The 25,770-nt window shown below is 41.5% G+C and overlaps 1 protein-coding gene across 1 annotated transcript; it reads right to left on the bottom strand.

Moving 5' to 3' along the window:
* Nucleotides 1-1,061: 1,061 nt before the first annotated feature.
* fcsk (fucose kinase) lies at nucleotides 1,062-25,401 on the bottom strand. Its single transcript, XM_028451670.1, has 23 exons — nucleotides 25,204-25,401; nucleotides 19,603-19,754; nucleotides 18,576-18,626; nucleotides 15,911-16,036; nucleotides 15,691-15,763; nucleotides 15,521-15,618; nucleotides 13,996-14,076; nucleotides 13,801-13,920; nucleotides 9,939-10,110; nucleotides 9,639-9,745; nucleotides 9,453-9,554; nucleotides 8,943-9,116; nucleotides 8,792-8,865; nucleotides 7,751-8,115; nucleotides 7,482-7,686; nucleotides 7,140-7,306; nucleotides 6,841-7,068; nucleotides 6,571-6,714; nucleotides 6,381-6,500; nucleotides 3,677-3,864; nucleotides 3,519-3,618; nucleotides 3,225-3,448; nucleotides 1,062-1,384 (listed from the first exon to the last, which is right to left on the bottom strand). Exons 1-23 carry the CDS (start codon nucleotides 25,283-25,285, stop codon nucleotides 1,292-1,294), a joined length of 3,246 nt encoding a protein of 1,081 aa, XP_028307471.1. The 5' UTR covers nucleotides 25,286-25,401; the 3' UTR covers nucleotides 1,062-1,291.
* Between the last annotated feature and the right edge of the window lie 369 nt (nucleotides 25,402-25,770).

Raw genomic sequence — 25,770 nt, forward strand, 5'->3', positions numbered from 1 at the left:
GTTACACCTAAGTGGAGGGGGAGGGGAAAGGGAGCAGGGAGGAGAGACTCAAGACAGGAAATAGAAAAGGTGGGGAAGAATAGAATAGCATATGTCCAAAAAAAAAAAAAAAACGCTACTGCAAGCCCAGGAACTGCCCTGGGCCTGCAGATGCAGCCAGGCCAGCAGAAAGAGCGGAGGCCAGGGAGCCCCAGGCAACCCCCCCGCGGCCGAGCAACCCCCCAGATGCCCCCAAGATCCCAGGCCGAGAGGCAGCCACCGCCCCTCACACTCACATCCGAGGAAGCCCCAAGCAGCCGAGCACCCAGCGCATCCCCCCACCGACCCCAACCCCAAGGCCCCCCCGCCAGCATCCAGCCTCCCCCACCCACCCACACCCAAGCACCCAACCCCCCGAGGGAAGGGCCCAGAGAGCCCCCCGCCCGAGACCCCAGGAGAGGAGCCAAGGCCCCCGCCCAGCAGATGGCCAGAGCCGCGCGGAACGGGCAGCCGGCGGGCCCAGAGCCAGCAGGGTCGGACCCCAGGCCAGAAGGACCCGGAACGGAAGCAGCACCGAGAACAGCGCCCCCAGGGATGACAACCACGCCCATAGTCGCCGAGGGCACCAAGGGCACGCTGCAAGCCGCCCCGCCGGCCCCCAGGCGCACTGACCAAGCACCCCAGAGCGCGCCCGATCGCCTTTTCTTGATGCGCCCCAGACGCCCCCCCCCCCCCCCCCCCCCCCCCCCCCCTCCCTCCCCCCACCAAAGGGCCCAGCCACACCGCAGAGCCCGGCTCCCAGCAACCCCGCTCCAACCCCGGCGCAGACGCCGGCACCCCCCAGCACGCCCACCCCCCACACCGGCACGGCAAGCCGCCCCGGACCCACACGCCGCGAGCCACGCCCCCAAGGCAACCAGGAAACAAGACAAGCGCCAAGCCCCACCCGCAGGGAAGGGGCACCCCCACGCCCCACCAGGCCGGCACCGCCCGGAGAGACCCCGCAAAAGGAGCCCCCAGCAACACCCCTCCACACCCCCCCAGAGACCCACCGCCCCACCATGCCCGACCGCACCCCCCGATCCCCACACGGTAGCCCAGCCATCCTTCCAAACGTGCATCTTTCCAGGTGAAGGAAACTTGAATCTTTGCATTTCACATGTTACAGATGGTAAATGTGCTTCTTAATCTGGGACTGGGAGGGACCTTCATAACAGAGACCAGTCCCACATGTTTAGTTAGCTTAGCATGTAGCCACCAGTCCTAGTAACACTTAATGTGGTCAAAAGGTAAAGAGGTGCATGTCTGCAGTTTATTGGTCAGCTGTTGCAGCATCTTTTGGAGGAAGAAATATGATCCCGTCCATGTCGAGCTGCACCGTGTGAACGCTGACGTCTCTCAGAGCCTGAAATGACAACATTAATCAGTGAATCATCAAACATATACCCTCATACCGTTACAGCTAACCTTAGTTAATCATAACTCATCGTAAAGTGGGAAATAATATCTACCCGTGTAATAATTTCTGACATCAAACGTTTAATACTGATGTTAGTAGCTGTTGGTTTTGTGATATTCGTTTTTTAATTCATTGCAGGATTGGATTTTGAGTCAGGATTCTGGTTTTCCATCTCTTGAGTTTTGTCATAGTAAGTTTGGTTTGAAAATAAAGGATAACAGTAACATTTTTGTACAAATTAATTTTAAATTGGCAACATTTTTCAATCACAAGTGTTTAATTAAACAAAACCATGTTTCTCACATTTTCTTAACAAGTTAAAAATGATTGAAATAACTATGTAAAATGTGTCAGATCTAAACCAGAGGGGTATTCCATAAAGCGGGTTATGTTCAAACTCTGAGTGTGTTCAGGCTTAAATGAGGGAAACTCTGAGTATCTCATTCCTAAACGTGAGGTATGTTCTTCTCTGAGTATGTTACCATGGCAACATTGTCCGTGAACTAAACCTGGTCGCTGGCAGGTTTTATCAAAGAAACCCTGGGTTTCTACCTGGCTCCGCCCACCTGAACGCCGTTTCTTAACACTTTAATGAACCTTAACACTTTTCTCTAGTAACATCACACACCACAGATGTGTTCACATCATTACTAATGTTGTGTTGCTTTATGTTTTTTTTTTATGTGTGCAAACAGTAGTTTTCTTTCTAACATTGTAGATGTAGATCATTAAGTGAAAGTCACTGAGAGGTTGATCTGCATTAAAACATCTACTGACGTCTGTAGTAAAGTTCACTGAATACAAACCTGTGGATAACATAAAGGAGGAGATGATAATTTAAATGAATCCACTTTTAAGGCTCGATTGTTGTTTTATATTGTTATACAGTTAAATCTGTACCTCACGTCTTTTTCAAGATATGATGGCGCAGTGAATTGTGACGCTGCTCTTGAAAGCAATGGATCGCAGGTTTGCGTCCCACGTCAGTGTTTTTTTATGACATTTTTTAGGACGTTGAGATGACTCTGGCAACAATATTACATTAAAAATCAATATAAATTATGCAATATCAAGCGGCATTTACTATCTTAACATCCAGTGGAACAGGAGGGCTCTCTATGCAGCCATTCTATGCTGCTGACACGTCTCCTCAGACACATTTTATTCATATTATTCACCGCTTGTCACGTCACTGAAGAGATAAAGTGATGACGTGACCAAAAAGTGTGACTAATTACATCTGATTTAAGTCACTATAATCACTGAAGACTGAACGCACATTTAGAACAGGCTCATATTCCTCAAACACCGGCTTATTTTTCACCCATTACGGTGAATAAATCACTATTTTGCGGGTGGTTGTCATGGCAACCCAAGTCATCTTCGATCCATTGATGATGGCTTTTTATCACGTGCATGCACGTCAGTAACCCAGGGTTTACATACTCAGGGTTGATTAACCCACTTCATACCAGCTGTAATGGAATCAGATACCCAGTGTTTGCCATCGCGGGGTATGTTGACCCAGAGTTTATGGATAGACTCAGAGTTTGTTAACCCTCCTTTATGGAATACCCCTCAGCTGATGAAATAGCCCAAATTTTGGGAAATGTAGTTTATTTTCTGTTTAGTTCTTGATTTGTAATGTTACTTAGGAATATGTATTAATTCAGTCTTATATACATTTTTCTTATTGTGGTTGTCATTTATAAAAACAAAAGTTTCAAGTTGAATTTTTCACAAAGTGTCAACCATGAACAAAAAACGACAACAACCTGGAGCTCACCGTGTTGTTCCTGAGGATCTGAAGCACCGTCCCTTCCTGACGTGGCTCATTGGTCAGAAGGTAGAGGAACCCGCCCCCTCCGGCCCCGGCCAGGCTCTGACCGAGCACGGTCGGCTTCAGCGCATCCATCAGCGCTCGCACCGCCATCGGCTCACAGCCCGACGCCATGAGCTTCTTCTGCTGCCATGTGCGCTCCAAGCAGGAGGCCAATTGCAACAGAGAGCCTGTAGCGTTGAAGCAGTGTTGTCACATGACCTCAGAGCACCGCCTCATTGGCTGTAAAAGAAAACTTACCCTCTGAGCAGGCCTGAGCGGCTTCTTCTGACAACAGCACCAACTGATCCACAACTCCCACCATCTCAGGGAGGCGGCTGTGCCAGGAGCGCACCACGTCCTGAAGATACAGCGTCATCATCATCATCATCATCATCATTGTCGTGGTGGTTTCTCACCTGCAGCAGGTTTCTGGCCAGCCGTGTCTTCCCAGTATAAACAAGGAGGAGGTGCTGTTCCACAGTTTTCCTGAAGTCCTCAGAGATGTTCAGCTGTTCCACCTCCACCTTCAGAGGCAGCCTGGCCTCACAGCGAGCCACCTTCACCCCACCCAGCAGGCCTCCAACTTGGTCCTGCCAGCCTCCACCTGAACAAGCAACACATAAACCAACATGGCTTCAACTCAGCAGCAGCACGTTAGCAAGGATACGTCCACATGGCAACTGATGAGCAAACTTAAATCAGACATAGTTACTGGTACCCCTCTGGAGGTCTAATGTTGTGTGGCCCCCAAAGAAAATACATAAAATGTGCAGGAGCCATAATATAGGTGACTGCATACTTGTGTTTACGTTTGTTGTAACTGACTTGTTTGTGTTGGGAGTGTCACTGGACATGCACATTTAATTAGAGGGGATTTATACAGGTGAGTTGCTGTGGTTGAACATTAGGGTGAGCCGAGGGGCAAAACCCCATGTTGACCACACACTGGTCACTCTCTATAGCAGGGGTTCTTAAACTTTTTTGGCACAAGTACCCCCTTTCTCTTATTTCTGAATCCAAGTACTCCCTTTGTCCAACATTATGCTTAGAAAACTATTTGAAAACAATTATAGAGCATAATGATAGCATCAGGGAGTGATGACACACTTTAAAGAATCTCATTTTGTAAATAAGTGGAAAGTGCAGTGGTTCCCATCTTTTTTTGGATCGTGACCCCATTTTGATATCAAGAATTTTTTTTCGAAATTTCAAGCGAACCCATTTAAACTCCAGGTGACACCACATGAGGTTCTGACCCCAAGGTTGAAAAACACTGATTTAGTGGCCCCTGAATAGATTTCTTTCTGTAGTTTCAGTCATATGAGGTGGAACCAAGACCACAATGGCAAGTTTGTTTTCTACTGGTTTTAGTTTTGAAAGGTGTTGCTGCTACAAAAGTGACTCCCAAAACAGAGAAAATGACAAGAAAATTAAACATGACATAAAAAATACACAAAATGACAGAAAATACACAAAATTACTTAAGAAATTAACAAAATGATTTTAAAAAGACACAAAATGAATCGACAACTAACCAAATGACATGAATAGTAAACACTTCATGGAGTAATTTTGTGAATTAAAAAAAAAATACACAGAGACGTAAAACAAACAACAAGAAAAACAAAATACAGAAAAATTTGCAGTACCTCTAAAAACACCCAAAATGACAACGCCCACAGACAAACCCTTTGTTATTTCCTGTGTTGGTCATTATTTTACATGCTGACATGTTGATAATGTGACCATCAGATCAGATACAATCATATGTTTATGGCCCTGCTGCAATAAATGCTGTCTGTCCAGAGTTTGATGTAAACCCATGCAGAACAACCAGACAATCGAACATCCAGGGGGGTATTGTGAGTGTTCTCAGTAGAGCCAGACTCATGGTTTAAACCTGGTTCAACTAAGCCGTCTGTGACCATGCTGGCTTTTACCATTCCATTAAACTCGTCACAGCTTCAATCTCCCCAGCTGAGCCAATCAGCTGACAGTATTTAGCTTAAGTACACATCCTCATTAGACCCACAAGATCGATCACAGATTTAATGATTAGAGAGTGACAGCGCATGTGCTCCAACTTTTATGATGAATGAGAAGCCAATAGGAATCAATGCTGAGACACACAGGACGTAAATAAATGGACACGTTAAAAAAAAAAAAAAGGACAGACTGTGGTTTGAACATTTGAAAAGTAGTAAATGGTTAAAGAAGGTGTTACTTAGTCAATTTATCATAGCAAACAACTGAAGCATGTGATCACACACTGATTGTGTGCGTTTGATAAGTTTTTTAACGCCGTCAGCGTTTAATAAAAGAGATGATGTAACAATTAAATAATATGTAATTATGAGACTTGTGTCTGATGAATAGTTTGATGAACTCAGCACTAAATGAACAGAGGGAGCAGCAGCGGTGCTGTTGGATGTCACATCCAGCACTGTAGACGCTGCAGGTGAGCTGTCCCAAAAAGCGATAGTGTATCTTTGTCATTGGGAGCCTGAGTGCTCTATCCTGTGACTGTCCCTGAAGCCCCTCCCTCTCTGTGTATCCACAGCTTTCTCATTATTAATCTCTGATCAAAGAATAGACACATTGATACTGTGTGGTAAACAGAGGCGATGGATACGCACCTTACATATTATTATTGATGGTTTAAACACATGGAGACTGTGATATCTCATTAAAAATACGGGACACATTAAACACATAATAAAGCAATGATTCTATTGTCATTTGTATGGATTTAAAATCATTAAAACATTTACCATGACATTCTGTTTAACTGTATTAAAGCGGTATTTAAAAAAAAAAAGTATAACAGAAGTCTTTTTGACTCCTTTTTCCTTTTGTAGATCTTTGTTGAATGTTTTAAAGCATCATTAAATGACTTCTTTAATAATGATGACGTGGTTTCATGAGTACGTGCTGCAGCTTAAACCAAGCCTGTGCTTAAAACTGGTCGAGAGCTATGGTAACCAAGGTGTTTTCTCGTTGATGAAATGGCCGTTCCAGTTAGAACCCGGCTTAATGGAGCCGGACTCTCAGGTTAAACCTGGACTTAACCCTGAGCTGGGTTTGATGAAATACCCCCTGGTTTGAGCCTTCAGGACTAACCTGTGGTCATAATCTGCTCCAGGATGAGGATCTGGTGGATGAGGGAGTCGACACTGAAGCTCCGACCAGTACATCTGTAAACCGCTGCCAACAGCGCTCCTGCCAGGATGCTGCTGGTTCCTGTAGTCAGAGGAGAGCAGGTAGTTCACGACTGATTCTAACCCTGTTCTCTGTTTATTTGTTTACTAACCCAGTCCTGAACCAGTAGGAAGCTCCGACCAGCTGTGGATCTCCAGTCCTCCCCCCCATCGCTGTATCAGCTGATCACTCAAAGCATTCTTGGAGTCCAGTGAGAGCAGGCCACTGCACACACACACAGCCTTCAACAAGGCTCCTACACACACACACACACACACACACACACTATGAAACAAGTCCCGTTAAAGGATTTTTTGTTTAGTTGTTGTGTGTGTGTGTGTGTGTGTGTGTGTGTGTGCGTGCGCATGTGTCTGAGCAATACCCGGGGCGTGGGGCTGATTGAAGTCCTTCATGTCATCAAGGCTCTCACATACTATTTCCATGGAAACCTCACCGTTCCGCCCCCCGCTGAGATTGACGAGCAGGAGGCGGGGCTCGCTGATGCGTCGAGCCCGAGCACCAATAGGACGCCTCCCATCGACCTTCACCGCCATGTTGGTCACAGAGCCGCCGTGCTCGAAGGTAATTGGTGGAGTGTCACTCCACCCACCTCCGATTAGATTACATTGATTATTATTGTAATTAATATTATTAGCATTATTAATATTATTAACACTTTACCTGCTAAATCAAGTCGTGCCGGACACTCCACTTCCTGCCACTGTCCGGGGGGTGGGGCTACTGCTTGTCCAATGCAGATGAATCTCTGTGATGACATCACTTCTCGTCTCAGCAGCACCTGACCAGCACCCTCGTAGTGACGTGCAGCCCGCAGCAGCAGCTCTGGCCTGCAGGGGGCGACAGTCACATCAACACATTGAAATTGTAGCTCTAACGTCTGTTAGGGCTGTGACTCCAAATCATCACTAAAATTAATTATCATCATCAACATTAGTATTATTATAATGATGAGAATGGTTAACAGAATATTCAGGCTGTCCGGCTAAGGGTCACATGACTTGCCTGTTGAGCCACCGCTGCCTCTGATTAGCCAGTGCAGAGACTCCACCCCTCAGGTCTCCCTTGTCCAGTAGGATGTAGGCGGAGCTCCAAGCCTGATTGGCTGCCGGGCCACTCCTCAGCCCGCCCTTTCCTGCTGCCGTCAACGCCAACACATCTGAGACGCACGCCAGACAGCGAGGGGCCACATCCACAGACTCAACTGCAACTACACCCACAGACACACAGTTATACACGTTTGTGAAAGGTACACACCACACACACACTCGTACTTTGGTCCAACGTGTCCAGGAGCGCCCCCTGCTGGCCTCCCTGTACAGCGGCTCTGAGCAAAGGAAGCAGGCAGACGTTTGACCTATTCAACAGGAAGTTACTGATTCTTCTTCTCCCTGACAGGAAGTGGAGCTCCTCCCTCCACTGAAGCTCTGCCCCCTGCAGGGTGAGGGACAGCACCTCCCTTAGGGAGAGCCTCCAAGCCTCCCTCCATCTTCCCAATGCTCCCACTTCTCCCACAGCTCCCAGTAACCAGCCGACGCCATCTTCCACTCCTACAGCGCCCTCTCTGGGGTGGAGGACTGGGAACAAACGAGCATCCAGCAAAGAGTGACTCTCCCCAGGAGCCCACAGCTCCTCTGACCTGAGGATAAATCATTTTAATAGAAATACTTTAGTTCACTGAAGGGAAGACTTGGAACTGTGACTCAAGTTGTGATGTGTAAACAACCTTGTTAATCCTGTAGGTTTCCTCAAGCACATATAACCACATGTTCCTCCTCACTGTCTCACGTCTACAGTGCTAAGCTAAGTTCACTTCTAACAAGAGCATTATGTTTAGAACTAAGAAGGAAGGATTAAAAAACGATTTTACTGTAATTCAGCAGAACATTACAGGGAGAAAACAGCTTTATCTTGTGCCTGTGTGAGTGCTTCACTGTGTTTGAGAGGCTTTCATTTAAAGAGGGGCAACTTTTATCACAGCAGGACCACAAACATGTGACTGTCTGTTCCATTATCAACATTCATGTCAGCATTTAAAATATTTACTAATCTGAACATTATTGGTGTAATGTTTTTGTATAGTTTTGTTGTTGTGTGTTGTTGACGGCACAATATTACACATAAAGCCGCATCTGATCTCTACTAAACTGACAAAAAAATCAGAGTAGTTGTATTGTTTAGTTGGTGTCAAATATTTTTTTATTGCACAGTTGCTACTACCATTTATAAACTTGAATTTTGGTCAAAAACACGAGACCTGTGAGCGTCTCCGGTAAGTAGATGAATTCATAACATTTTGTATGAAGTGATCGTACTTTATTCCCGTCCTGCTGAAGAACTGCTCCCAGCTGTGGTTTATGAAGGTTGCTGTGGTATGCTCACAGGAGGCCTGAGGAGGAGGAGGATCAGCACAGTCGTTAATAACTCATTTTCAGCGGTGACACACACACACACGCACACTCTGACCTCCAGGTCATCCTTTGCTCCCATCACAGAATACACGCTCATCTTCATGTCTCCCAGCTTCATCCTGTGACTCTGAAGCATCAAATCAGTCTGAAGCTGCAGCGAGCGCAGCCTGAGAGACTCAGAGGAAGTGAAACCTGACAGAAAGCAGCCTGATGGGATGTTCAGTGGACCCTGAGCACACACACACGCGCACACACACACACACACACACGTTCCATCATTGTGTGTGACTCACTTCAGCTCTGAAATCAGTTCAACAACAAACCAACAACCACAACCACAAACATTTTTTAAAAAGGAATCTTTGACGAACAGAAAAGACATAAATAACTTTAAAACCTTTGAAAACTGTGACTGAATCACTTAGGGTGTGATGTCCTAAAGGTGTACTCTGACTGCACCTGCATCTGTTGGAGCCTCTTTATGGGGATCTCATTAAATTATGCCCTGAGTGTTGAAAAATTCTCACTAACTGTAACCCTGAGCAGGTGTAGTGCTTCTCCTGACCTGAAGGTGGCAGTGCTGGACCACAGCGCCTGTTGCTATGGCAACGTCTCCCTCCAGTACACTGTTGATGATCCGAGCTCCACCACTGACCATCCCCTCCACCTGTAACAGAAATAACCAGTAAAACCAATTTGAACCGGTCATAACCAGTAAAACCGGGTATAACTGGTTGTATTGGTGGTTTACCTGGATGTGGGACAGAGTGTTTTTGTTGGTCCAGTCTTGTGTGAGACGCTGCACGTGTTCCCGTCCTGATGAGGTCAAGTAGTCGTAGCGACCATTGGGGACGTACACTGTCAGAAAAAGACACCAATCAACACAGGTGCCAGAGGACACACAACACCTGCTCCTTCACTGAATCATCAAGTTATTGCACAGAAATGGTGCTTATTCTGAAACAGTTACATTTATTAGGGTGAAATGTGTAATAATTGCTGAGAGTTTTTCATTTTTCAAAGGGGGGCACAGCAGAACCACTGCACTAACCCAGGCTCATCTTCTCTCCTCCGAGGATCCTCCACAGCTCGGCCCGGCCGCACCTCAGTGCTGCCCCCTGTGGGCCGCTGGGAGCACTGTCACCTTCTCGTTCCTCACTGACGAAGCTTTGGAAGGAAACGTCGGAGCAGAAACATTTCAGCACATCCAGGAAGAGAGAGATCTACAAAGAGGACAGGAAATGTTAGAACAATGATAGGACAGTGTTGTCTGTGTCTAGCACTAAACTGAGCTGCAGATGTTCTAATCAGGGTGGTGTAAAGAACTTTGAATGGCTCAAAGGTAAAAAGGTGCACATGGAGCATGAACAAATGTTTTTGTTTCAACCTAGGAGACTCTCTCTCACACACACGCACGCACGCGCACACACACACAAATTTGTGTGTACATTTACAAGTTTTATAAACAATTACTGATCAATTATTAACTAATTCGAGAGTTTGAGAAAATCTAAATTCAAATTCTTCTAATTATTATTGTTGTATTTATACTGTCATAGTTAATTATCTGCTCTGGGCTACAGGGCACAATCTGGGCAAGTGAGGGCACTGAAGGCTATGTGAATCATGTGACCAAAAGACAGTAGATCACAATTATTATTGTTTTATTGGTAACAATTTATTTTAAGTTTTATACATAAAGGCTGATCATTATAATGACATGACACCTGTCATTAGCATGAATAAGATGTCATGAAGGCTGTGATTAAGTGTCGTTCGTTACCCTAATCCCTAACCCAAAAAATGCCAACATAGCTCCATAGGTGTCATAAATTAGCCAAAAGTGTTATATATTAGCGAACGTCACTTAACGCTGCAGTCTGTAATTTTTTTGGTGTCATTTGGTCAAATAATGATCTTTGAGCATATTATAACAGCATGAAGGTGCTTTGAAGGTCAAGCGTTTTAAGAGGGGGTACTTGGTGTGAGATGTTTGAGAACCACTGGTAGGGTGGGAACCTCTGGGTACCTCACGATACGCGATACACATCTCACGATATGACGATACTGCAATTATCGATATATTGGTCAGAAATTAATCTACGATAATCTCTGACATAAGAAAAAAAAGATTAAGTGAAAAAATACAATTTTTATTTTATATCTCTGAAAAACAATAAATTGAAAAAGTGTCCTATGAACAGTGACACTATTTCAGTGCAACATTTCTGTAAATAAGTGTCAACATACCAATGTAAACGAATAAGTATCTCCAATAGTGCTTTCTGTAAACAAAAAATAGGGTCTTTCTTACCAGTGACACCATTATAGTGCAATATTCCAGTAAACAATATATTGGTTCCTTCAACAAACAGTGACAACATTTCTGTGAAGACGTACCTGCACATTTTAGTGAAAACACTACGTCACAAATGTAATTGACAAATTTAACACCTCTATATACATATATAGAGTTAGAGTTGAGTTTATTTGTCATTGCACATGTTACAGAGCAACAAAATTACATTTCAGTTTCATCCCGTCCAAGAAAAAATGAAAGGCAATACATGGGAGCACAGGAGCGGGAGAACTGCGGTTCACCACAAGGGCGGCGCCCCTCATTTAGATGAGAAATGGGATAATAACGATAGGGAGGAAGGAAGAAGAGATCAAAAAAAGGCAGAAACCAAACTAGGCCCTTGTAGTTTTTTTTTTTTAATGTATGTGTATACACACATACATAACATAATAATGCGAAGTACAAAAGGCTAAAAACAAAGACAAGTATTCTGAAGATGTGTTAACAGAGCAGTTCGATACAGAGATAAAAACGTAAAGGAAAACAGAAAGCATATTTCCCAATTTCTCTATTAACTTTACAACAATAAAGAAGAGCTGTTCGTTGTGACAAGAAATATATTGTGAACTGTGAGGCACTAAATATTGCGATAAGTAATTTGGATATTGAAAGTAAATACATTTAAAAATGAGCTGTAGCCAATGATATTTTCTTCTGGCAGAGGATGCAAGCAGGGACAGCTGTTCATACGTCACACAATGATGTGTTCTATAGGGGCAGCGAAGGATGAATCGGCAAAGGCTGTTGTAAACCACATCAAGAGAGTGTAGTATACAAGTGGCAGTAGTGTTTGAATATATAATATCTGCATAGTCCAGAATGGGTAGCAACAACTGAGAGACTATTCTTCTCCTTACCTGAAAGTTAAAACAGTCTATGGATCAGTGACGTGCAGTCAGGTTACAACAAATAATCAAAATATCAATTCACCCTTGGGTAGGCACTGCCCACCCAAGGGTGAATTGATATTTTGATTATTTGTTTTAACTATAATATAATTATAAATTATTTATTTTTCCATTTCCGATAGCCTAGTTTGAAAGCGTCAGCATTTTGTGCTTTTCATAGCCTAAATGACTAAACATCGCTATTTCCTGGTACGGCAGAGACGCTGCACACTCTCACTACACTGTAAGGCAGGAGCAGGCCACACCTTCTCCCAAAAGCACGTAGCAGATCTGCCTCTGGCCCCATAGCGTGTTTTTCTGTGTTTGCGCATGAGCAGTCAGTTCCCCAAGATGTTAAATGCGATACGTACCTTCAAAGTGCATTAGTGAATTATTATCACGTGACTGCTGCTGCTACGTTCTCTAGCTAGTGGGCGGGATAACGCTACAGGCAGGATGACAGCGTTAGAGACGATAAATAAACTTTCTTTTGAGGAAAAATTACAGTTTTTAAAAGATGGGTGACCAACACCTGAGTTACCAGACCTTCAGCAAAGGTAAGGTCAGAACATGGTTTGTATTTTCTACAGTGAGTGGTAGGATTGGCTTTGTAGATGCGCCTCACTAAAGCTGTTACGAGTTGTTGTTGTTAATTTTTTCCGTGTTTCCAACACAAACAACGAATGCCCTGTCGTGTCATGAGATATATCTTGTTGGGAGAGTATGGAGGCTATATTAAATAATTGTTTATGTTTCTTTAATGGTGTTTTAGGATCTTGATTTTGTTAGATGACTAAATGCTTGTTCATGTGGATCTTGTTGGGTTTTTTTATTTCTTATGGTTAATTTTATATATTGATAAGCGCATTGAGATGACTTTGTTGTAAATTGCACTATACAAATAAAGTTGAATTGAATTGAATTCACACTTGCCAGCAGAAACATATGGAATTGTGGTGTCGACATTGGTGGTCTCGATTTGCAACGCCCTGCCTACCCAACCCTAGTGCTCACAGCACGTCACTGCTATGGATTGAAATAACATTTTGAGACAAAAGTTAAATTTGTTGGTAATGGTGTGTAAGATGAGCTTTAAATGAAAGATCAGTTTCCAGCCAAACACCAAGGTATTTAAATTTCTCGGTTGGCTCCAGAGGAGAAGAATCCAGAAAATGCAGATTAAGATTATTTCTATCTTTTTTCTGGAAAAGCATAGAGTAAGATTTTGATTTATTAAGCAGGAGTTTATTAAATGGCAGCCACTGCTGTACTGAATCAAAGTCATGTTGTAAAGAATCATTTATGTCAGAAATATCTGGTTTAGAGCAATATATAAATGTATCATCTGCATAAAGATGAATATCACATTTTGACAGTGTATAATGACAGTGTAATGTCAGCCTTATGTATAATACTTCAAGGAAAGTTTTACACTTTTGTTTTGTATTTATTTTTTGCCACACATAGACGTTCATGCAAGCACACGCACACGCACACACACACTCTGCACATGCCTGGTTCTAATGTTCATCTAACGCTCATTTAAAGTTTCATCACAGGAACACTGAAAGTAGGGACACGCATGGATGAATGTAAAGATGATCTGTTAGAAAGAGCATCTGTTCCTCTTCTGATGATGTTTGATCTCTGACCTTTACTGTGTTTACCTTCAGAGGCGGAGCTCCACAGTCCAAGCCCAGGTAGGTGCAGCCGTCCAGAGGAGGGGACACATGACACTGAAGTAACTTCTCAGAAACTGAGCGGCTGAAGAACACAGGACCAGACACCTACACACACAGATAAATACGCACATCATTAATATGTGTGTGTGTTTGTGTGTGTGTGTGTGTGTGTGAGAGTACCAGAGGAGCGTGTCCATCAGGCATCAGGGTGTGTTTGATTTGTTCTTCATTTCCTCTGTAGATTATGTTTTTGACTCCGCCCTGAAACACACCAGACACAACTGTAAACAACTTGTTGTTGTTGGTTATGTTTATTCTGTTGGGGTCAGTCCCTCTAGTGTGCACTCGTTTGTTTACAGTGTGTGTTTATTTGAGCTTGAACTATAAACAACACCCAGAACTGTGCTCTGATATCCTCAGTGATTCGGTTCAGCTCTGAACTTTGATCCTGAGTGTGTCATGTGACTTATTAGATGGGGGAGAAACTTCCTGATTGAAGTTTCTGTGACACTGCAGTTGTATCCGAATAGTCCCTCCTGTCTCCTTTCCTATCCGCTTTTCCTTAACCCAGTGGATGATGTCACAAGGTTAAGGAAAGGTGTTAGGAGAGGAGTTAGGAAAAGGTGATCACGAGGTGACGTAATAATTCGACGGCCGCGTCTCCTTTCCTCAGCTGAAAGATCATTTGAACGCTCTTTTATCATGGCCACAACTTAAACACTTCGTGGGTTAAAGAACAGTGGATAGGAAAGGAGATAGGAGGGACTATGAGGACGCAGCCTGCATGTGTTGTGATGAAGCAAGTTTACTCGTGCAGCTTCATCATTGACTCCTCCTCCTCCTCCTCCTCCTCCTCCTCTCCGCTGAGCCCCTGAGGCAGCTCTGTGACGGAAGGTCATAGTTGTCTTGTTTGTTTGGGCGGAAGTGGCATAATGGTTAAGAAAGCGGGCTTATAATCAGAGGGTCACTGATATAAATTCAACCTGGGCCATCACATGGGATGTTGAGCAAGTCAATTAAACCTAATTGCTCGTGTTGTACATTGTTTAGGATAAAAACTTCTGCTAAATAAAATTGTAACTGTTATAATACTGGTATAGTGGTTGCACTTTGAGGCCCAGTCCCTTTAGTTCCTGAGACTTCGCTGGTTTCTTGATAGTAAAAAACAAAACAAAAATTAGTTTATTGCTGCTCCCCTCCACTTGAGGCTTGGTTTAGTCCTTGTTCTGGGTAGGTAGTATTTTTTTATGACTTCTGGAAGATTCAGGAGAATCCAAAGCTCTGAGAGTCCAGTCTGCAGTTCTTCATAGACAGTTACACAGGAGTCACAGCCTGTGTGATGCTCAGAGCAGCTTTGATCTCCTGACACAGACTGAGCTCCGCCTCCTCTCTGACTGAGAATCACTACAGACTTTTACGTCTTTCTGCTGTTTTTACTTCTTTCTGTTCCTTGTCATTAAATGCTGTTGTTGCATTTTTTTTAATGAATGAAATAAATAATATAATGAAAATAAATAAATGAAAATGAACTATTAACACAGAAACCTGAAAGTTTAACTGCAACCCCTTTAGTTACAGCTCAGGTTCCAAACCTCAGGTTCAGCTGTTACTGAACTGAAACATGACCAACATGAACAAATGCAGTCTTTAGTTACAGATACAATTATCAATACATAATTAATTAATTAAAGGATGAGGTGCAGACCTGAGAGTCAGACAGATAAACTCCATGATGAGCTGCAAAAGAAACCTCAGCAGGAAACGACACCACAGCAACGCCTGAGAAGCCCTGCCAACACACTCCTAACACACACACAAAATATATATATACATATGTACTGAATATATGTGTGTTTATGTGTGTTGCTCACGTACTGAAGTCTGTGGGTACTCTGAGTATCACGTCGGTGCTACAGACCCAAACACCAGGAGGAGAACCAGGACACAGCTGCAGACAGATTATTGTGGATTAGCTCAGGTTAACTCATTTTAATTACATTATTTATTTAAAATTAATGTTTTATTTTAATTGAATATTGAATAATACATAAATATTTAAAATAATTGTTTGTCTAAGTGTTGTTGGATTTATTACCTGGTTGCTTAGACAGTCCAGCAGGAGGTCAAGGATGCAGACTGGAGCCTGAACTTTCTGATCAGGCTCCTCCTGGGGCAGCACACAGAAGGTCCTGCTGCAGGAGCTCCAGGGGAAGTCCCGCCCCTAAGGAATATTAACCATTAACTCATTCAGTGCCAGCCATTTTCAGATTTTCTACCCCCCTCAGTGCCAGCCGTTTTTGAGCATTTTGACTGATTTAAAGACTCTCAGAATATTTTCTACTATGACTATCTGAAATCTGACACCAGATTCTAAAAGATTGAAGTCTCTACTTTCATCAAAAAATTGTTTCTGGCTCGTTTCGTTCTTTTGTAATCAGCTGTTGGATAGAGCAAGTTTTACACAAATCTTCAGTTTCAGAGCAAAAAGCTGAGAAAAAGCCTTTTTCTGAAAAAAACCCTGTCAGTGACTTAAAGCTATTTTTTTGCTCTAGTGACAACTCTAACATCTGAATATTGTTTCCTTATATAAAACATAAAAAATAAACACTGAGACCAGGTTTTTATTGGCAAAATTATTATTATTTATCTATCTGGTTCAGAGTTGAATGAAATTTTTACTGTATTTTGGCATTCCTCCAACTTTCTCTCCCTTCAGTCTGTACACACGCAACTTCCTCTTCCTCCCGGACATGCAGAGTGTCACTGCTTTCCCCATTTTTTTTATTGTTTTATCTCACCATCGCCACATTATCCATGAGTTCCACACAGTCTGGTCGAGTATCCGCTAGGGATGTAACGATTCACTCAACTCCCGATACGATTCGATTCACGATACGATTTTCTCACGATTTATTTTACAAAATGGGAATGTTGACAAATGACTGAAAAATATTCCTTTATTTTTTGGGTAAAATACTATACTATTTTCCTTTTATTTTTCATTGTCAAAAGAATCATTTGATAAACTATGCAAAATGATGCAATTTAACTAAAAATAAATCTTGAATGAAATACATAAAGGAATTATACAAATGAAGAAGAAACCTATTAATTTAAATTCTGGTTCTATAGTAAACAATTCAGAACTGCATAATAGTTCTTTTTCTTTTTAAAAGTGCAACTGAAAATGTATTTTGTGCCTTAACAATTGGACTTTAAAAAAAACAACAAAAAAAAACAGTCATTTTACTGTATTTACGTCAGATATTTGTTTAGACCAGCAGAGGGCGCTGGTAACCCAGTGGTCGGTTGGCATGCAGTTATTCCACCAGTGAAGAAGAGATGCTATGCTAGCAGACAGAGCTAATAGAAAAATGTGACTTTTACAGATATTCACGTAATATTACAGATATTATTTCGGTGCTAAAGGAGTAAAGAATCATTTATGAGCATGTTTAACAGTAAATGGCGGCCAGAAAGAAAATAGTAGCAGATTCCGCCCGTCACGTCCGCTTCTGGAAGGATTAATATACAGCGCCCTCTGCTGTTTAAAAAAAGTACTGCGATTAAATTTTCAGAGCATCGATGTGAACCGTGGTACCTATGAATCGATTTTTAACTGCCTTACGATTAATCGTTACATCCCTAGTATCCGCTGCTGTGCACTGCTGGGAACGTCAGCTCTTTACGTAGCGCCATTTTCTGTCTCATAAACGCCTTTCCTCTTCTTCCTCTGAGCTCCGCTGAGCATGGATGATCTCTCATCCAAAGGTGCGCTGCTACCTCCTACATGTCACATATTATTTTGCTATCTGTCTCACAGGCTGGGGTTATTTTGTACCCACCTCCACAACCCCACCTCCTCCCCCTCCTCCCTACACGCAGCAATGACCCGTTTGGCCCTATTAGTTGATGGTTTTATCTCACGATCACAACATTATCAATAATCCACTCAGGTCCACACATGTTCTGTGTTTGTATATGGAGCTGTGAGCTGCTGGATACTTCACAATATCACTCTGTAGCGCCATAATCTCCCTTTTTCCTGCTTCTCACATCTAAAGGTGTACTGCTGCCATCTTCTGGGCACAGTTGGTTACTACAACACCCCACAGTTTAGATATTGATGAGGGCCCTTCGCCAGGGTGTTTTCTAGTAATCCCCGTGAAAAAAAGCAAATGACGAGTTATCTCGTCAATGGCACTGAGCTTTTGAATTTGAAATGGCACTGAGTGAGTTAAAAACCAACGATTGTTAACACTAATTATCGAGGAATGATGTACCTGTAAACTGAAAAATAACCATTACATATTAATTATACTTATATTATTAACGACTAATTACAGATATGAATTATCCAGGGGGGGCTACACTGCCTTACGCCCTATGTCTCCTAGGATAGGCTCCTGCACCCCCTGCAATCACACGGTGGATTAGTGGTTAGCACATTTGCCTCAAAGTAAGAAAGTCCAGGGTTCACTTGGGTTATTTCTGTGTGGAGTTTGCATGTTCTCCCCGTGCTTGCGTGGGTTTCTCTGGGTACTCCAGCTTCCTCCCACAATCCAAAAACATGACTATTAGGTTGACTGGAGTCCCTAAATTGCCAGTAATTATCAAATATAAATATTATTTATAAACACTTATCATGAATTATAAACATCATGTATTAATTATTACTCGTTGAACTCACTGTGTGCAGAATAAAATAACATTACATATTAATTCTAAATATTAATCATATTATTAAGCATTAAACTCACTGTGTGCAGGATGAGGATGTGAGCGTCATCCAGAACATCAGCCGTCACAACCTTCAAAATCAAATGAACATGAATTATAAAATTAAAGCAGAGTCCTCAGAGAGGATCTGTAACCATGGTAACAAACAGTGTGAACTCAGAAGAAATGCAGAGCAGAAAGTCCATTCACCGCAACACCTGTGCTCTACTCGGAGCTCCTCAGTGCTGAGCAGCATATTGGCTCTGCTGCACAGGTGTGTTATAGACTCACACTTTGATTGGCTCTGCTGCACAGGTGTGTTATAGACTCACGCTGTGATTGGCTCTGCTGCACAGGTGTGTTATAGACTCACGCTATGATTGGCTCTGCGGCACAGGTGTGTTATAAACTCACGCTGTGATTGGCTCTGCGGCACAGGTGTGTAATAGACTCACGCTGTGATTGGCTCTGCGGCACAAGTGTGTAATAGACTCACGCTGTGATTGGCTCTGCGGCACAGGTGTGTAATAGACTCACGCTGTGATTGGCTCTGCGGCACAGGTGTGTAATAGACTCACGCTGTGATTGGCTCTGCGGCACAGGTGTGTAATAGACTCACGCTGTGATTGGCTCTGCGGCACAGGTGTGTAATAGACTCACGCTGTGATTGGCTCTGCTGCACAAGTGTGTTATAGACTCACGCTTTGATTGGCTCTGCTGCACAGGTGTGTTATAGACTCACGCTGTGATTGGCTCTGCTGCACAAGTGTGTTATAGACTTACGCTGATTGACTCTGCTGCACAGGTGTGTAATAGACTCACGCTATGATTGGCTCTGCTGCACAGGTGTGTTATAGACTCACGCTGTGATTGGCTCTGCTGCACAAGTGTGTTATAGACTCACGCTGTGATTGGCTCTGCTGCACAAGTGTGTTATAGACTCACGCTGTGATTGGCTCTGCTGCACAGGTGTGTTATAGACTCACGCTGTGATTGACTCTGCTGCTCAGGTGTGTAATAGACTCACGCTTTGATTGGTTGTGCTGCACAGGTGTGTTATAGACTCACGCTGTGATTGGCTCTGCTGCTCAGGTGTTCTGCAGCCACTAACAGAGCGTTGATTGTTGCTCCTCCACTTCCGACCGCAGTCTCCCTGTCAGGGACAGTGAGCAGTAAAGCAGATGCAGGAAGCACACCCCGCTGCTGTCGCAGCTCCAACTCTGTGAAACACAGTTAATAAGACCTTTGTTAAAATTATTAATAATAATGAAAAAATACAAAACACAAATGTCGTAGGAAAGAATAAAGCAAGTTGAGAAATGGGGAAATAATTGTTTTTTTCTCTTATTTCAGAATTGAAAAAACAATGGTTATGTTTAAAAAAAGTAAATAGGTGGTAGAAATGTAAAGATTAATCGTGAGGCAGTTAAAATATGATTCAAAGGTGTCACGGTTCACATCGATACACTGAAATTGAATTGCAGTACTTTTTTTTACAGCAGAGGGCGCTATCTATTTAGAATTTGAAATTCAGGATGCCCCACCGTGTTTTTAATCAGAAGTGTGGAAGCATTTTGGCTTCTCCAAGACAAAATGAAAGAGGTGAGAAAGAAAGAACATGTGAAATCCAAGATGAGAGGGGAACAGAGAGGAAAGGGAGAAACAAGAGAGAGAATGAAAGCCATAGCCATAGTTTGTTTATTTATATTATTTCTTCGATATGGGATTTGTTTTAAAGTCCAACTGTTAAAGGTCCCATGTCATGCTATTTTTCACCCATCTCCATTTGTTCTAAGAACCCCAAAATTCTTTTGAAAATAAAAGATAAAAGAAAATAGTAGAGTATTTGTATTTTTCGAAGAAAAAAAAAACAAAGTTTTCAGTCATCGCATGTCTACGGTCTCATTTTGTAAAAAAAAGTGTGAGAGAATCGTATAGTGAATCGTATCATTATAGTTGAACCTGGGGCATCATTTAACAACCGTTCGTAAGGCACAGGCGTAAGCGTATGAACATTCCCACGCAAAGTATGGTATTTATCAACTTTTACTTTTCCACAGAAAGTTTAGAAACAGTTGTAAATGTATGCACAACTCTTACCATGCCTATAAACAAAACCTGGTGGTAGAACAGTGAAACTACTGTGCAGGGACAGAAATGAATAAATATATAAAAATACAATTTAAAAAAATAAATAGCAAATACGGCATATATCTAGGTATTATGTTATTTATTAATATATGGCATATACTGCATCTGTAGGTTTTTTTTATTTTTTTTAAGAAAGGCAAGTCTGTGTTCATGAATCAAGTGGAACAGAATTCATCTCTGCAGCCAGCTTGATCTCCAATGACATGAGTTGCATTCTGGAAGGAGCTTTGACTTCTTCATAAATTGCCGAGTTCTGTGAGAAAAAAATACTTGATGTTTGATTCCCTTTATTTGATATGGACATCACAATTACATTGGTAACCCAGATGTATTGTTTTGAGTGTGTTAGCACATGTGCTGATCTACAACACCTATCCATAGGAGGCCAAAAAGTTTAAAATTAACAGAAATAATGAGGAAATTTGCAATTCACAAAACATTACAAAAAGAAAAGCAATATTCAAAGTCAAATACACTTAAAATGACTTGCTAGCTCATCATCCATAACAACACACAGGATTCTGTCAAAGACATGGGAGGGTATAGCACTAAAGTCAGATAAATACATCCAGGATAAAGATGAATGAGTAGTTAAGACAAAGTCTGGTTGGTGCTATCTTGGATAAATTGGTTGAATGTTTGCCGAGGCAGGATAAAGAGATGTGGATGTTTGAGATAAGTGGGCATTCAAGGCTTTCTTAAGAAGACCATGAATTCGATCACAGAATCTCTGATGACAGTATGGATCACGGACGCTCAGCTTTGTTTACGCCAGCGAACAACTGATGCTTCTGCAGCAGGATGAAGAAACAAAAGACATGATACGGATAAAAGGAACATCAGCGCTGCTAAAAAGGAGAAAGAGAAAGGCTGGCAGACAATAGCCGACTGCCTTAATGCATAAATAGCCCAAACATGTAGAATTAATAAAGTGAACTGCTATAGTTACAGTAAGAGGAGGTGGAGCTGATCACTTTTAGAAATCAATGATTATTAGATTTTTTTTTTTTAAGTTTATTATAGATTAGACCTTTATTAATCTCCCAGAGGGGAAATTCACACACACAAAAAAGGTAAAGTGTATAAGCCAGGATTCGAAATTAGGTCTCCCACATGGGAAGCAAGAAATCTACCACTGAATGAATAGTTATTGTAAAGTTAAAAATTGAAGTCAGAATAATGTGAAACCATTCAGAAACAACAGTACAGTATCCATTTTCTTATTTTTAGGACACACTTAAAAAAAAAAGATCTTCTATTAGTTACATTGCACTCATAATGAGTAAAGTCAGATTATTCTGTATCTTCTCTAACTTTTCAGTGTTAGTGTTTTATTAGTAAGGAACAAATTCCTAATAAACCATCTGCCTTCTCACTTTCATTGCTCTGTGTCTTTTTATATGTTGTTTTAGTCTTAATATATAAACTATGACAAAAAAAAATATTGAAAAAAAAAGTCAACGGACAAATTAAATGACTATATTATTTATGGGAAGAAACATGTATAAAAACCATGAACATTCTATAAAACACTCACTTCTCACAGCACTGACAGCAGAGCCACAACAGTGATAACTTTATCCTGGTTGTTAACCTGCTCTGCAGCAGGTTAGCTGTAGAGACTAAATCACCATGGTTACAGGTTAGCTGTAGAGGCTAAATCACCTAATCACCATGGTTACTTGTCCTGGATAAATTTGGCCACCTTTCGTTCAACTGACTTGGGGATACGTTTATCCAGGATAGCAGATTTTTTCAGGCTTTATCCCTCATCCTGGTTTTACCCCCTGGTGTTGGCTAGCCTGGAATCCATCCTGATCTCCTTGTATTATTCACTGTTTAATACAGGAGAGTTTTCCCCAAGTAAAAAGCGTTCAACATTATGAGTCGACTCAGAAATACAAAGTAATCACCTCTAGTCTCACAAAGACTAAGAATGTATTAAAAGCTAAGAGTGCTATGCAACCTTGAGTATAAACATGGATTCATAAATCAACTTATTTTTTTTTAAAGAAAGCTTAAAAGTCACGTGTCCACTTTAGTCACTCGAGCATAAAAGCTCATTTAAACAGGGTGACTCTAGGTAGGAAGAAGTTATTTTTAAGACCTTTTTAATGCCACCTTAAAAAAAATTTAAGACCAAACTTACGATGGAAATGCAGACCAAAGGGAAAATACATTATTTTACAATTAAAGGCATTGATGTCAGTTAATAATATACAATAAGGAAAAATGAAAATAAACAGTTGTTCAAGAACATTCAATTGTGTTTATTAATGTGGAAATAGAACAAAAATATCAACATTGTCTTAAATGATATTGTAACACAATTATCACAACATTTAATATCAGTGGACAATAACCCAGAAATCATAATTGACTGGAACCTGTGAGCAAGCCCAACGCCAAAATGCTTTTATCATATCCTTCACTGTGTAATGCCATATGTGTATCTTTGATCAAAAATTATGCCTTCTAAAAAAATGTAACAAACCCACATTAGCAGCTTAATTTCTGTCCTGGTTAATGAAACCTTACATTTCTGTTATGGGCCCATATTAGACATACCAATGTGAAAAACACAATTTTCATTTGAAATGTTGTGAAAACAGAAACTCTGAGGTGAAGTAAAAGAGGTACAATAGGTGAGAAGGTAAGGGAAAGAGAAAATGTTCAGTGTTCAGATGATTTGTTTTCCAGCTCCCTCTCAACTAGAGCTGCAACAAATTATTATTTTCATAATCGATTAATTGGTCAATAATTTAATCAATTAATCGGATTAAAAAAAGCCACATTTTTAATTTCAGCTTCTTTATTGGTCCCATTGTGAATGTAGTGACAGGTCATTCTAAGGTGGACTTCATTAGCTACACATGTCCATATATCATCAGTGAGAACATGCTTGCTGTTTGTGTTTATTGCGTTCTTCACTTCCTTTAAAGTCTCTTCATATTTTCTCTCCATGAGCTTTGTTAAATGTGTCGTTGAGGGCAGAATGTGACCTGGATTAAAGGTGAGGATGATTGTAGTGAAGCCTCATCTTCAACCATGGACACAGAACTCATGTCAGTGATCATCATGTAGAGGATGTTTTCAGTCACAGCTTCTCCCTGTGGTTACATCATGTGTTTATCATCATGAAACCTGTCATTTTTTGATATTTTCTGATCAAATGAGAAAGGCAGTATCGCATTAGTATGTATTATAGCACAATTTACAACTGAATTATTAACTTGTTTTATTTGCAGTATTAGGTTAAGGCACAAGGAGCAAAACACACACATACACTAACACAAAGTACAAGTACCTTAAAAAAATAAAAATAAAACAAATGTGAGTAGATGTAATAAGTTACTTTAACCCAGTCTAAATGTATAATTAATCCAGTCTCACTACATTACAGACCAGACTATATCTTTAAACTATTACCATCATTGTGTACAAGTTAAGTCTATACATAAAACACATTTAAACCCTGCTTAAGCTGATAAAACTAAAATAAAAAAGTATCTCTCACACACACGCAAATCACACAAACACTGACGCGCGAGCGCACACAAACATACGCGCGCACACGAACACGCCCTCAAACATTCATACGCACACACACACACGCACTAGCATCAGGCTAGCTACCAGAGAGGCTAACGATAAGTTTCGTCTCTTCCAAACAGAACAATAGAAGGATGTTGTAGTGATTTACCTGTTGTTGAGCTCCTTTATTCACTTTGTTCTCCACCTCCACTCTGCATCCAACTCGCTCCTTAGCAGGGGATGTTTTTTTTTTTTTTTTTTTTTTTTAAACAAAAACTTTATTGACTAAACTCTGCAGGTGTAGCGAATGGCTGCGCGTCAGTCAGTGAAACATAATCGCAAGACGCAGCCAGTTTGTCTACAAAGAGTCTTCAGTCCGTGCTCACCACCATCATGGTAACGTGACTAAAGAACATTTAAGACTTATTTAATCTGAATGTAAGACAATTTAAGACTTTTTAAGGCCTTTCATTTGTTTTTTTTTAATTTGTCTGCCTGTTAAAGAAAAGGTCTTAAGGTACGTCTACGTTTCCGGAGCTTCTCTCCATAAGCGTGCCAATGTCACCACCAACGTAGGTTTCGCTAATGTGGGTTCGAATCCTACATTTGACTATTATTTTTTCCTTCATTTTAACATATTTAATACAGCAAATTCCATTTTTAAAAATACATATCCCACAAAAATAAACATTTTAGGGTTTAGGATAGTTAGTGCTAAAATAAAAGGGTTAGAGGGGTAAATAAAAACAAATATGAGCAACACGGAACTTTAAGTCAAGTGGCGCACCTATCACGTGACCTAAACTGGCCAATGGGGGGCGCTGCGTATCCATAGCGTGACAGTCTACGTACCCGTAGCCACGGCCTTAAATTTATTACAAAAAGCTGTTTAGAGGGGAAAAATAAAAACAAAAACGTGTATCTGTTGACATCCCTGGTGTGTGACGTTAGCGCCCCCGTGTGTCTGAGTGGGACACCGCTCACCTCTCTGTAGAACGTGCACTGAGTCTTTGTGCTGACAGCTCAGAATAACCGCAGACCACGGAAACGCGCTCCTCTGGACCATCTTTCCTCAGCACCAGTACAACCAGCAGGGTTGTAGAAGAGCTAAGCTGGGGTTGTCAGTTTTAAACCAGTCCGAGTTTCCGGAACACGTGACACCAACGTGTTGACGTCATGCACAACGTCAGAGGAGTGACGGACCAATTAGGAAGCTCCATGTTCGACAATTTAGTAATATTGACCATTAATGATTAGAAATAATTTAATAGTGACAGCCAAATTCTCTATACATAAATGCATTTGAAAGAAAAAAACAGCCTTGTTTCTTATTTCGGAAAAAACTGTATTTTACTTGTGAAATCCCTGAAAACATTGGAAAATGAGTCTGCACTGAAATTATGAACACTTTTAGAGCAATTTATGTTCTGACCCCGGTAATATGTGATACCATTTTATTTTATCTTTTTATTCTCTACCTCTGTTAAACCTGTGAAAATGGCACGTTTAAGCTGTCTACAAAGATGTGCCCGTTTGTGTATAATGTTCATA

Source organism: Gouania willdenowi, chromosome 6 (assembly GCF_900634775.1).
Source record: "Gouania willdenowi chromosome 6, fGouWil2.1, whole genome shotgun sequence".
In the NCBI taxonomy this organism is placed as follows: domain Eukaryota; kingdom Metazoa; phylum Chordata; class Actinopteri; order Blenniiformes; family Gobiesocidae; genus Gouania; species Gouania willdenowi.